The sequence below is a fragment of the Sphaeroforma arctica genome (assembly GCF_001186125.1).
Source record: "Sphaeroforma arctica JP610 unplaced genomic scaffold supercont1.24, whole genome shotgun sequence".
Classification (NCBI taxonomy): Eukaryota; class Ichthyosporea; order Ichthyophonida; genus Sphaeroforma; species Sphaeroforma arctica.
Window position 1 is genome coordinate 36,099 of NW_014040534.1, and position 12,896 is coordinate 48,994.

At 42.9% G+C, this 12,896-nt stretch overlaps 5 protein-coding genes across 5 annotated transcripts in view; 3 read left to right on the forward strand and 2 right to left on the reverse strand.

Moving 5' to 3' along the window:
• Window positions 1-3,316, forward strand: part of SARC_00688 (hypothetical protein) — a 5,034-nt gene extending 1,718 nt beyond the window's left edge. The window contains exons 2-6 of the mRNA XM_014305587.1: window positions 88-232; window positions 385-479; window positions 763-951; window positions 1,340-1,483; window positions 1,770-3,316. Coding sequence (XP_014161062.1) covers window positions 91-232; window positions 385-479; window positions 763-951; window positions 1,340-1,483; window positions 1,770-1,784 — 585 coding nt within the window. The 5' untranslated portion in view covers window positions 88-90 and the 3' untranslated portion in view covers window positions 1,785-3,316. The remainder of the gene's footprint in view (window positions 1-87; window positions 233-384; window positions 480-762; window positions 952-1,339; window positions 1,484-1,769) is intronic.
• A 99-nt stretch (window positions 3,317-3,415) lies between these two features.
• On the reverse strand, window positions 3,416-4,115 carry SARC_00689 (hypothetical protein; the record flags this gene model as incomplete). Its single annotated transcript, XM_014305588.1, has 1 exon — window positions 3,416-4,115. The coding sequence occupies one exon, from the start codon at window positions 4,113-4,115 to the stop codon at window positions 3,468-3,470; it is 648 nt and encodes a 215-aa protein (XP_014161063.1). The 3' UTR covers window positions 3,416-3,467.
• Window positions 4,116-7,598: 3,483 nt separating this feature from the next.
• SARC_00690 (hypothetical protein) lies at window positions 7,599-7,787 on the forward strand (the record flags this gene model as incomplete). Its single annotated transcript, XM_014305589.1, has 1 exon — window positions 7,599-7,787. The coding sequence occupies one exon, from the start codon at window positions 7,599-7,601 to the stop codon at window positions 7,785-7,787; it is 189 nt and encodes a 62-aa protein (XP_014161064.1).
• A 2-nt stretch (window positions 7,788-7,789) lies between these two features.
• Window positions 7,790-8,056, forward strand: SARC_00691 (hypothetical protein; the record flags this gene model as incomplete). Its single annotated transcript, XM_014305590.1, has 2 exons — window positions 7,790-7,867; window positions 7,925-8,056. The coding sequence occupies 2 exons, from the start codon at window positions 7,790-7,792 to the stop codon at window positions 8,054-8,056; spliced, it is 210 nt and encodes a 69-aa protein (XP_014161065.1).
• Window positions 8,057-9,100: 1,044 nt separating this feature from the next.
• Window positions 9,101-12,896, reverse strand: part of SARC_00692 (uroporphyrinogen decarboxylase) — a 4,612-nt gene continuing 816 nt past the window's right edge. Inside the window, exons 3-10 of the mRNA XM_014305591.1 lie at window positions 12,299-12,373; window positions 11,857-11,946; window positions 11,485-11,592; window positions 11,004-11,147; window positions 10,674-10,795; window positions 10,197-10,363; window positions 9,665-9,758; window positions 9,101-9,293 (exon numbers count right to left, since the gene is read on the reverse strand). Of these exons, the coding sequence (XP_014161066.1) occupies window positions 9,197-9,293; window positions 9,665-9,758; window positions 10,197-10,363; window positions 10,674-10,795; window positions 11,004-11,147; window positions 11,485-11,592; window positions 11,857-11,946; window positions 12,299-12,373 (897 nt within the window). The 3' untranslated portion in view covers window positions 9,101-9,196. The remainder of the gene's footprint in view (window positions 9,294-9,664; window positions 9,759-10,196; window positions 10,364-10,673; window positions 10,796-11,003; window positions 11,148-11,484; window positions 11,593-11,856; window positions 11,947-12,298; window positions 12,374-12,896) is intronic.

The following is a 12,896-nucleotide window of genomic DNA, read 5'->3' on the forward strand; positions in this document are numbered from 1 at the left end:
TATATATTGTATATCGTATATTTCATATATGTATATTTCCTAGCTTGATAACCAACCGGCATTGTCTATGTATACTACTACCTACAGATCATGACAGACACGGAAAACAAAGTAGTCGAGATCACTGACGACAATGTTCCATCTGACGATGACATGCCCGCTCTAGAGGAGGCCACCGCAAACACCACTATTGAGGAGGGCGATGAAAGTGAGGAAGCTGCTGCCGAAGTTGGTATGTCGATTGATTTTTTATGAACATCAGGCAGCTTGGTAGTTATAGACGTTGTTCAAGAATGCTCTTCCTGAATGTGCATGATGGAAGCTTGTCAGTTTAAATACTCTCGTGATTTAATCTTGTACGTTATTTACTGATTAACGCTAAAGGTCGCTCCGAAAAGAAAATGCGCAAGGCTCTTATGAAGCTCGGACTCAAGCCCGTCCCCGGGATTCAACGTGTGGCCATGAAGAAGCAGCCCAATGTATGTTTACTTGTACTCAGTCACATTCTGTTTCCTGGTTCTAGATGTAGTAGTAACTGTGTCGTATATTGCATCGAGGGTTCGTGCGATAGGCTCAATCATGCTGTGCACAATAGTTTTGCGCTGAAGATGACTACTACAGCAATGTTAAGTGTCGTAGCCACACCTGTTTAGTCGCTTCTTTGTTTCTGTGTTTTTGACGTATAGATGGTTTTGTGTGTCCAAGTATCGCTTAGGTATGCAGATATTCATAAATGGTATTGTATCATTTTCGATTTTGTAGGTTCTTTTCGCTGTAAAGAAGCCCGACGTATACGTTGTTGGAGATACATACGTTGTTTTCGGTGAGTACAACGTAGAGGACATGAACGCTCAAGCGCGCGCACAGGCCCAGATGATGCAGCAGCAACAGGCCGCCGCCGGTGGTGATGGTGCAGATGATGATGATGATGACATTCCTGCACTTGAGGAGGTGAGTGTATACACGTACGATGTATTTTTTGTTTATCTATGTGTATATATGTATATAGACATGTAAAGATCTACTTGGCCGTATCATTTCCTACCTACGTAAAGTATTGAATTTAATTCCTGGCATGATCGGTCGTATTTATAATGAAAATTTTCTAGAAAATATACGAAGGGGTTCAATGTGTCACTTTGTGGCTGTTGTTGAGTCTATATGGTGTAGACCATGCCTTCGTTCGTATCGTTCTATTATTCTAGTCGGACAAACTCGGAGCATGTCCTGTATATGTTTTCTTTCTATTTATTTCTATACGAAGTGTGCAGACAGTCATGGTAACGTTCTATCTGTTTATCTGAGTGCAGCTACTTACACGCTTTTGGGTGTTTAACAGGCACCAGTTGACGAGGGAGATGTTGACGAAACTGGAGTAGAAGCTGAGGATATTGAGCTTGTTGTTCAACAAGCGAATGTTAGCAGAGGACAGGCCGTTAAGGCTCTAAAGGAGAATGATAACGATGTAGTCAACGCTATCATGGTATGTTATTGATCTTGTAACATTAGCATCAACATAGAACAGTGGAGACTCGTAAACCATTTTCCACATCATTGTTGTGTATTACTACCTGTGATGCCCTTGTGTCAGACATTCGGCTGAATAGTCTGAATGTTTTGTTAGTTTCTTCTGTAGATTTATTGTATAATATGTGTAGTCAAGTTCGTTACTTTAAACAATACAGTATTCTTTATTGAATATTGTCAACAGTAGTCGTGTACAGAATTTCAATGAAGCTAAACTTGTTCTGCATCGTTTATTATTACAGACCCTGACCACTTAATCGCTCTGTGGATATTTTATTGAAGTAAGTGACGTGCCTTCTAGGCCTCACACTATAATTTCTCTGCATCTGAATCGGCGAGGAAAGGCAACAGCTGACGATGTCATAAGCTGCATATGCACGATAATATTAGGCCGTATGTGCAACTTATGTGAGTTATTCGATCCGGCTGCCATTCCCTGTTGTTCAGGGCCGCGAGTACGGGTGAGAACCCTCATGCTGGTCAACCATGTTCGTTTGCTACCTGAATTTGTATATTAGTGAAACATAGATAGGAGTACCTTAAAATATACGGTCGGGTGGACCAGCATATCATACCAAGTGGTTTAAGTTTCCGTTTATGAGGGTTTCCAATCTATCAACCTCCCGGTTGGGGGACGAGATTGAGGGAGATGGAAACATCCCGTGATATCAAATTTTTATCATTCAAACCTTTTAACTGCAATATTCTCGAGGGTCGATTAGCGTACATTGACTGTGTCTCGGATAATACATCTGGTTAGCTGGTTTCATTCACAGGATGTCAGAGATGCTGATAGAAAACCTATCAACCATCTCACTTGAATGGTGGTTTTTGAGTGCGCAACGTGCAATTTCGTAGTATTCGATACATTCCTCATGCTGCTCTTCGCTCCGCACAAGTATGTATTACACTTGCGATATGTTTCATTTAGGTTTTGGCAGATTTGGCGGTGTATTCGTCTTGAAAGTCAATTGATTAACATTTAGGCTCACGTGCTACTACGTTGTCGACGACTTGGCCACTTCGTTTCATGCAAGACCATCTGTGTACCCGGTTATAGATGTTATGGAGCATTGTGAAGTTTACCAGCAAGTGTCAAAAGGGAGTTCATGATATGCAACCTGACATTCTGTGTTCATAGAGCCACCCATAAAAGGCTTATGTGTATATTCTCAACCAGAGGGTGCTACGCTAACCGCAAATAGCGAGGGCGTTATGACGTACATTAATATTCGCGCTGTATCGATACAATTTTCTCTCCTCGTCGATATTCGTGGAGAAAGCGGTCACTTAATGCCAGTGATATCTACGATACATCAGCAAACCACCAGCATAGATCTTTCAAGTTGCAATTAAACACCGCATATAGGGATAAAAGTTTAAAGCCGACGGCTTGAACGTGACTTTTAAGCACACCATGATTTATCCCTTTACACAGACACACGATCTGGGAGTATACTCCCACATACGATCTCGGAATACAAGTCTAAGGTCGCGTCAACTGTTAGTTGTGCGGGTTCCTTGATTCGTCTCTGTTCGCCCGTTGATTAGAACCCGCACGTCCTTTACTGGACACATAAGGAGTTAGTGGTGTATTTCTTTGTACTCCCGAATCGCAATTGTCCAATTAATTTGTTATGTCTCGAGAGAAAACTGGATTATGATTATCCCCATGTGAGCAACACGGTGGGCTCGAGGCGAATCAGTTGGTGGCTTGGTTCTACAACTAATAGCCTTTCAACAGGGGACGATTTGCCGATACATAGATCTCAATAAAGTACCTGAACACAAGTCACCATAGCAAGTGTATCAAGTTGGAAAACTAATTATGGATGTCATGTACTCATTCCGATATTGTGTATCAGCTATATACTAACTAATTTTTATTTCGTTCTAGTTCGCTAAATAGTGGTACAGGTTTGAACCAGGCGTCTATTGTACTACTTTTTGTTTGACCACACCCAAGACTTAGACCCCGGACAGCTTCTGAATGCATTGACAAACGCCTCTGGTGACTCTGCACCCTTCAGCGCGAATGATCCATTCATCACATAACTTGGAACACTAGAGATACCCAATTTCTTATACTTGTCCAACTCTTTCTGCGTGCTTTTAGCGGCCTCCTTGCTGAGTATATACTCTCGACTCTGCTCGCCATCTAGACCGCATTCCTTGGCTATACGCACAAGCACATCCACATCGCCCAGGAACGCTCCGCTTGTGAAGTGTGATTTGAACAGCTTCTCCTGCATTGTAGTCTGTGCTTCACTGCCAAGTTCCTCGAGTGCATAGTGCTTTAGACTGTGTGCCATCGTTGTGTTCGGTGTTTTGCTTGCTTTTCCCGTGAACTTGATCCCCACTTTTTTGCCCATATTAGCGAGTGTTTTATCTTTATTACCACCGCTCTTCTTGCCCACAGCAATGCCTTCCGTGGGTACGTCTGGCTTGAGCATGTACGGCAACCAGCGAACATGTACATCGACCTCGTCGCCACATGCTTTTATGGCTTCCTCCAAGTGTTTCTTTCCTACATAACAAAATGGACAGATGTGATCACTAACCACTTCCACATAGACGACTTTGGCCATGGTTATTGCTGTCTGTATACTCTATTAGGATTAGATGAGGTTCGCCAAGGGTTCCTGATCTGTATGTGAAGTGTGAAGAGTGATTGCTGGTCAGTGGTGATTAGAGAGAAATTGTGGCCTCGTTACGTTTATATATTTACATTATTTTATAATAATGTTTAGATATCAAAACGCTATACGGTTAAACGTATACGCTGAACTACCATAACGTAATGAGGGTTGCGACGAGTGTAGGAAAGTATAAATATATAGTACGTAATACGATTGCCACTTTAAAAGCAGCAAAAGAGTTGTGTGTGTACACTAGGGTTACACGGAAAGAAGCTAAGTGCTTGTAGTGTATTGGGGCATGACGCAGTGCGTATGTGTGTATGTTCTCTGCTGAGGTGGGGCACACGAGTTACACTAAAGTGTAAATATATAGTTATTACTACAGGGTTGATACTTGGGCAGCTGAGAGTTAAGTCTGTGAGTAGTGCGTGTGTGCGTGTGTTCTCTGCTAAGGTGGGGCACACGGGTTACACGAAAGTGTATAGCTAGTTATACTACTGGGTTGGTAATTGGGCAGTTTAGAGTCAAGAGCTGTGAGTGCGTATGTGCATGTATTCTCTGCTAAGGTGGGACACATGGGCTACACGAAAGTGTATAGTTAGATATTGCTACTGGTTTGGTACTTGGGCAGTTGAGAGCTGCGAGTGCCAGCAGGACACACGAAAGTATGTCAATGACGTAGTGTACTGGTGCATGTCGCAATGCTTATGTCCTCTGCTTGGACTATATACCTGGGACACGTGGAGGTATTTGTAGTACTGTAGTATATCAGTGCAATTCGAGTTGTCCGTTCCGCCTGGTATAGCGAAATGCAACTGTCGATTGGTTGGTATACGACTCAGTATCTGTCCGTGTATACAATTTGCCGGATAACATCACTTCATTGACCTACTAAGGGTATGGTATGCCTGTGTTGGTGTGGGTTCTTCAGACAGTTTGTCGGATGATATTATGTAGGAGTAAGAGCTGTGTAAGATGTTCTACGTATGACAAATCGAACTTAAGGTTTCAACGAGGGGTTAATAAACTTTTGCCACGATCAATTGTGCAAAGAATCGAGCTGTGTATATTCAGCCACGCAGAAGCGTTATCAACATCAGTCATCCTTCTTTGTGTACATATATTCGATGCCGTTTCAGAGTGGGACTTGTACATTCTAGTTTTTGGTTGCTTCCAGCCCAGACAAGTACGCGCTGCTTTGACGCCTGGTCGCTGGTTGTGTTTGAGTGACCAAACTGTGTGCTGAGGTTGTGTGTTCATCTCGGTGTGTTCATCTCGGTGTTTTGCTACGGTTCAGGTATTAACAGTCCTTAGAGTGGTTACGCTTTAGTGAAAGGTATAGAGACAGATTACAGAAGTGTAGCGATATCCAGTGCGGCAGGAGACGTGAGACTGGACGCAGCTCTCTTCTTGTTTCTAACCTGTCGCAGATTCAGACTATTATCGAGTTCTTTTGCATGTAACTGTTCTATGTTCCTGCACCTTTGAATGTAATATCTGTTGAAATACCAACCCTCTTCAATATTAGAGGAGAGATAAACTTGTTTTCTTAGCATCGTAGATTCACGTGCATTTTATTATAAGAAATATGTACTGCGTACCGCATCCGTATGTATCTTTTGACGTGCCGAACTTTCCGTAATAAACTCAGCTTAAGCAGGACCTGCATCCCTGGCGACGCTATCGAGACATAATTTAGTATTGCAGATTTACCTGTTGTGCCGGTTGGATACCAGAAAAACATCCTGTCAATATGGTAAGGAGGTTTTATCTTCTAGCAGTCACGGTCGTTGTATACAAGGAACGGACAACAACTGCGAAGTGCGAGTGTGGGTGTGCATGAAGATTGAAAGCCTGTCTGTGTCAGGCGGCTGACGTGAGTATAGTGTATACAGGTATTAAAAGTTGAATTTCGACATAACTCTTCGGATCGTGCTGCTTCAGACTTAGGTTGAATTTGATCTCTGCGCGGAAGATCAATGCTCAGATAGTCCTTCTCGCGGCATACGAAGTGCGTGCTGGATTTCCTCATTGTATCCACATAGTCGAAGCTTATGGCCGTGTGTGGGGTTAGCTTAGGGAGCGCAAGTTGTTATTGCGTTGGAGATGGTTTGAAGGGGAGTGGAACGGGAATACATTTAGATCATGTTACGTCGATGAAACGACTGGTGGTCAATCGCGGTATCTATCTTTTTTGCGTACTTTTGGTCTGATAGGTGAGAAAGGGCATGTCCTTCGACGAGAAGTGTTCGAAAATGGTCAGCATAATTCAGAGCTCGGTAAGAACAGATAAAGTAGGTAAATATTTTGCTATTGGTCTGCTTTGTTTCGTTGCGCATGTTCCGGATATGTGAACGGATACTATAGACCTGACGAGTTTTACTCGAAGACTCCCAATGCTAGGAGTTCTAATCCCAAAACTCTAGGATAAATCATTCGAGGTCTATTTCTGACTTTCAGGCAAAATGCGGGTGTTCTAACAATCTGGCTGAAACATGAGGACTGTTTACGTAGTGCTCATAAGTTGCATTCGAAGCGGAACATTCACGTCACTGAAAAGTGCTCCAATGGCTGATATTTGGTGTTGGATAAGTCATTTGAGTATCGTAGTTGCCAGTCGATTAATTCGATTCTCAAAGGCAACCGCTGGGATTCTAAGAGTGTTGCTGATACCATTACGCCTCTGTGTGCTACACAGGGCAAGTTCTATCAGCTGAGAGAGCTGGAAAAGCTGGGAGCGGCGCAGGGAATTGGTACCTGCTGTATATACATATTTCTGGTTAAGTTGATATTGGTGTGAAGCACATAGCACACTGAGTAATTGAGGCCACATCCTGCCCATCGCTTGTTCGCTGCTATCAGTCCACATATTAGAAAACAAGTCTGAGCCCGATAAATGCAGATGACTACTCTGTATCTAGCAGATCATGCCTACTTTTGCACCATACATACACTTTTCACGCGAACGGCTAAGTTCTGAGAGCGCTCGGCAGAAGCGATGGTGCAACTCCATCTGTATGGGGAACTTGAGGAGTAGTACATGTCTTTAACCCTCCCACTGCTGTACACAGTGATGCAGAGTATCAAAGAAGTGGTCGCCACGATTTTATCAGAGAATAAGATTATATGCGAGAAGATCGGCACCTCAAATTATTACTGGAGTTTCTCTGAAACCATAGTTATCCAGGTGAATGGTTCTGGATTGTCACAATTCGCACTCTCAATTGCTGTGGGTACGGGCTTACTTTTCCGTCTAGAATGACACACTGCAGCAATATTTGGGGCGTGAGACTTGCTGTCTAAAGCAAGGGATAAGCTGCAGTTCAAAGCTTACGCTTGGTTCGTCTTGGCTGCCAATAGTAGATGCTGCATATAAAACGACGTGTAGGCACTATCTGCAAGATTCTGTATCGCGTATGCGTGTGTATTGACATGCGCAACAAAATTATCTGTTGCTTTTTACCTGGTTTGGTCAATGACAAGACAAGCGAACGCATCAGCAAATTGGAGAAACAACTGACGCTCACCGCTGAATCCGTGAAGAAGCTTGACGAAACCATCAGCGCACTTGAGCAGGAACGCACTGATACGGTGAGTGAGAAGGATTTGATAGGCAGGTGAATATGCTGGAGCACGAGGCTCTGATGTTCAAGGTGCATGTGCTTGTACCTGTGCCCGTAACTTCTCCCAGATTGGACGCGGTATGTAATTCTTTGTTTCTTCTTATTCGATCACATCTCCACCTATGATGTTCGCAGGAAGAACGGCGGGGACTGCTACATGAGTTCGAAGAGCTGACCACAACAGTCACAGAGCTGGAGGAAAAATCGAAGAGTATGGCCGATAGAGATCCGAAGGTCATCGAGGCAAAAGGTACGAGTGGTTCATAGAATTTACGGAAGCCCATGCAAAATAGTCCTCGGTCACAGCCGAAGAAAATTAAACACGGTTTCAGGTATAAATTGCAATTCAAACGTCGTGTCATGTTTATTTCAAATCGACTGCATACGTGAAGGTTGACCGATGACATAAAAACTTATAAGTTCGCATGCCGATAGTCACTGCTTGAATTTAACGCAACTGTGGAGTGCAATATAATGCACTGTGGAGTCTCCAAAATTAGGCGATAAAGACCAGTGTAATACACACTCAATTGCCACTCTAACCCTCTGAAGCAAGCCACCAAACAATTTGAAAGTGGACTAGAGGCTTGTAATCTCACAAGCTACATGTCATCCTTTGTGTGACTCGCTATTCCCTGCAGAGGAGTATTTGAGACAAGCGATAGATGGCGCTAACCGCTGGACAGACAATCTGCATTGCACCCTGCATTTCATCAAACGAAAGACCGGACGAGAGATAACAGTCGCTGGAGGTCTATTAGAATACATCAAAGAATGAAAGAGACTAGGTGACGGAAGTTCCAACGTGAGCTTGCACCAGTTGGGGGTTAAATGTGCACTTACTTATTCCAGTGAGAATAGGTAGGGCCTTAAGGCATTCTGAGGTTTAATCGTCAATCAATGCCAATATGATGACACTTTGGCAAAGGCCAAAAGACTCCTGGCTCAAGATAAAACTTTCGACAACTGCACGTGTATTTGAGGTCCAGGTTCTTGGATCTACGACATATACAAAACTATGGAATGCAAAGTTCAGAACAGAAACCGATGGTTATTGGCAATACAATAAAGCAGGAGGAGGTACAATGTATGTTGAAATAACAAGTACTTTCGACTACCGATACATACCCAAAATTACCAATTGGACTCGCAGATTTGTGAAGAAAGGCAAACCTCCTGAACAACCCATGCACTTGGCAATAATGGAAAGGAATTTTGACTCGGCTCGTGTTCACACCTTGCCATAATTGACCGACATTGTATTCGAGAAACTCTCACTATTTCGTTTACATCACATACCATCGGCACATTCAGGCACTAAAGATAAGTCTTTCATATCAAAGAAGAACAACTAATTGATCTTTATTGTCAATTCACTAAATTAACGTATCGTTTATACTATAATTTTTACTTTGATGACGAACCTTGCACAGCGGCGATGAAAGCTCCAAGATGATCGGGCTGGTGGTCGGGATTCATGCCGTGTCCCATATTGGCTATGTAACTATAAATATAACGTAAAACAAAAAATATATTCAATACAAACACTTGGGTAGAGATACGAAATCAATGCGCACCAAAATTTGAAATGCAAACATTGTCAATTATCTCGGTTGAATGTATCAATACGTTAGGATCTGCGTTTTTTTCACGGCGCACGTTCGCTCGTGCTTTGTCATAGCAAAATGGGGTTTTTTCCAGATACACGGTTGCGAATCGATCCAAACAAGTCAGAAATAAACATCAAACCATATCTGTACACGAATCTAATTGATCTACCTATAGCATATTCTAATAAAAGCAGCAATTATGCATCCAAACATTCATCTGGCAAGCAAGATATGCCAGGTGAAAGTACTAAAATGACTCACATACCGGCCCTTGCCTCCACCAAATCGTGCGACCATATCTGAAGCCACCTCTGCGATTGTCTCAGTTGAACCATAAAGGGCACACGGATCCATATTTCCTGGTTTTGTGAGGTTAAACAGGAGGCGATTTGATGCAAGAGCAAATAGTAAACAACGAGAGGGACTAGCGTGCTCGATCATCAATGGTACTTGTGCCACACTTCACAAGCATTCTCATTTGAAGCCCAAGCCGGCGAAGAGAATCAAAATAGAGGCTAGTACATCAATGTGTGTGATACTTCTATATCATTCTCTTAAAGAGTACGTTCCTTAAATTCAGGAAGTATAAGCTCAAATTGTGAGCAGGCAACATCACGGCAACACGCGTCGAAGACCATGCGGACACATAACCGATCATCTCGCCAATTATTAGTAAAGTGTATATTCGAACAAAAAACTATATAGCGCCGACCAGCTTATAATATATCTAGCTGATTTCACAAACGCGAACAGATGCACAACAAGACAAATGACTGGATGTCATCATAGTGTGGTACCTTGTAGAGTTTTTTTGCCGCCGGTGCGACGGATAGCTTCCTTTGGATCCATAGTCCAGTCTAGACCAATCACGTCGTAAGGGGACTCCGCCAGATCTTCAAGAGCATAGTGCGCTCCCTTTGCAAAGACAGTCATTGGCACGACGGTAAGACCTTCTGCGGCAAGTCTGAATGAATCGCGGACAGAAATCAGAGAACAATATACATCACAACTGGTACATTAATATATTAGAGACGATATGTATGCTTGCCAGCTGGCGACTGTATGACAGCCCATAAGAGTATCTGACAGCCTAATACATATGCCTAGTATGGGGTGCGGGGGGTTTTTTTGGGAGAATTATCCGGTCAAGCTCGTCTTAAATTGAAAAAAAACCTAGATCATTCTGTCGTTTCAGTCATCATGCCATATGAATGGATGCTCGATTTTCAGATTCTGAAGCAAAGAAATAGCCACAACAAACAAAGAGAACCTACTTCGTCTTAACACTGGATGCGATGTGACTCAACAGTGGCAAGGAGTATTTCGCGAAGTGCACGGGTGTTAGTTCACCGGCCCATGACTCAAAGACTTGAAGTATATTGGCACCGGCGCGAACCTGAAAATTCGAGTGATTATAGGAGAATAAATTCAATGATTGCGTATCAAAAACGGACTTCGTGAGCGTAACTCAGTGGGCGATTACACATCAAAATGAGACACAGTACTTTGTACATAAAGCTACAATGGAGGCTCTGAGCAGCAGTGAGCAACGCACGATTCGAAAGAAAGCACCAGAGTGCCATGGGTCAGGTCTGCACACTAACCTGTTCAACGAGGTAGTCGATTGATAGATCGGCAATCATGTACAGGAGCTCCAAACTCTCAACGGGATACTTGTAAAGCCAAGCCTTCGCTTTGCTGAACGTTTTACTGCCTCCGCCTTCGACCATATACGCCATCAGTGTCCACTGTCACATATTAATCACCGAGAAATAGGTACGTTACATTACACATTCCATACATAGGAAAATAAATTCTGTCTTGATCTAGTGTGAAGCGGATCTTGCGCTGGCGGCTAAGTGTGCAGGGGCGATTGATGAGTTTGAGTTTGGTGTGAATGCGGACTGAAATTGCGTAGGCAATAAGAAGTACACGTTGTCATGTCGGTTAAGAGCAAAGCATGTGCCACAAAGTATGCAGTGTCAACTTCCGTTGTGAGACCCTTCGAGGAAAACGTCCGGTAAATAGTATCGTAGGTGACGTGGCAATGGTTGAGACACCCGATAAAATTCCTGCGCCACTTACCGGACCACCACAGAACCCAATAAGAGGCACCTGGCCGTCTAATTGCCTCTTAGTCTCTTTGATAGCTTCTGAAACGTATCCTAGAGTCGCTTTAACATCGGGTTTGGCCTACGAAATCCATAAATGAAAGAGAGGCAAGCTGTTTAAAAACCGCATGTGGAGATTTTCGATAGTGGCGAAAGCTCTTGCCCGCATTAATTTTCAGGGCCAATGCGGCATTCACATAGTTTAATTGAGACATGAAAGTTGTGTACGTTCCAAGCTTGAGATTTGAGATGGGGGCTCAAATCTAAAGGTATCGGGCGGGAAAAGCCATCCAGAACCGTGCCGCAAGAGCATGTTATCCACCGCATTGAATACCCTACAACATACCGTCAGTTTCTTCATGCACTCAGGTGTTATCAATGGTTCCGGAAAGTGAGGGCCTTTACCAGGAATCATCTCCACAGTCATACCTAACGCCTACACCACGAGAAAAACAAGAACAAGAGGTAAGAACGGTAGTTATGTTGCCCAGAATGGTGCCCAATAGCTTTCGTTCAAAGCGATAGTTGACACTTCTCAGTTAGAGAAAAAAGAATGTGTGAGCGTATTGTATCGTTCAACTGTTCTCTGCATCTTTTGTAGATAATTCTTAAGGCCCAAGGTGCAGCATTGTACAACATGGGATAATACATTTAAATGAAAATTTTTACACATGGGGCCAGCAGGGCCAAACCATACGCAACAGTCCCGAAAACTACAACGTAGAAGATACGGGGGCAAAATGACTCCCACAAATATATAAAAGGTAGTTGGTGGGAGGTAACCATACCTGAGGAATGACAAGGATATCCGAGAATATAATTACGGCATCCAGAGGAAATCTTCTGAGAGGTTGCATGGTAACCTAGACAAAAACCGAGTTATGAATGTAAGGACCTTGATAAGCAGAGCTAGATGATGGTGCGGTACGTACGCTGTTACATAGACAGCGTTTCATGCTGTCAAATTACAAATGAATCGAATGATATGGGGACTACCTGAAGCATAGAACAATACAAAAAAAACCATCGAATATGTATATTGCACTTAAGCAGGTGTTGCATGACACACACTTAAAAGACTCTTCCAAAAATATTTTCTCAATTAACAGCTAGCTAGTCTTGGAGACATGTACCCTGTCCGTGAGCATATATACTGTAAATGTAAAGTAGCACAAACTTGAAACATGTATTCAAAAAAACCGACAGAGAGTGTGCAAAAATATGCTGTGGAGCATCGCAGTTCGATGTGCACCAATACCTTCATACACAGAATCGTATACATATATATATATATATATATATATATATATATAGTATACATATTACTACTATATACATACACACACACACACCACACCACACACACACACACACATATATATATAT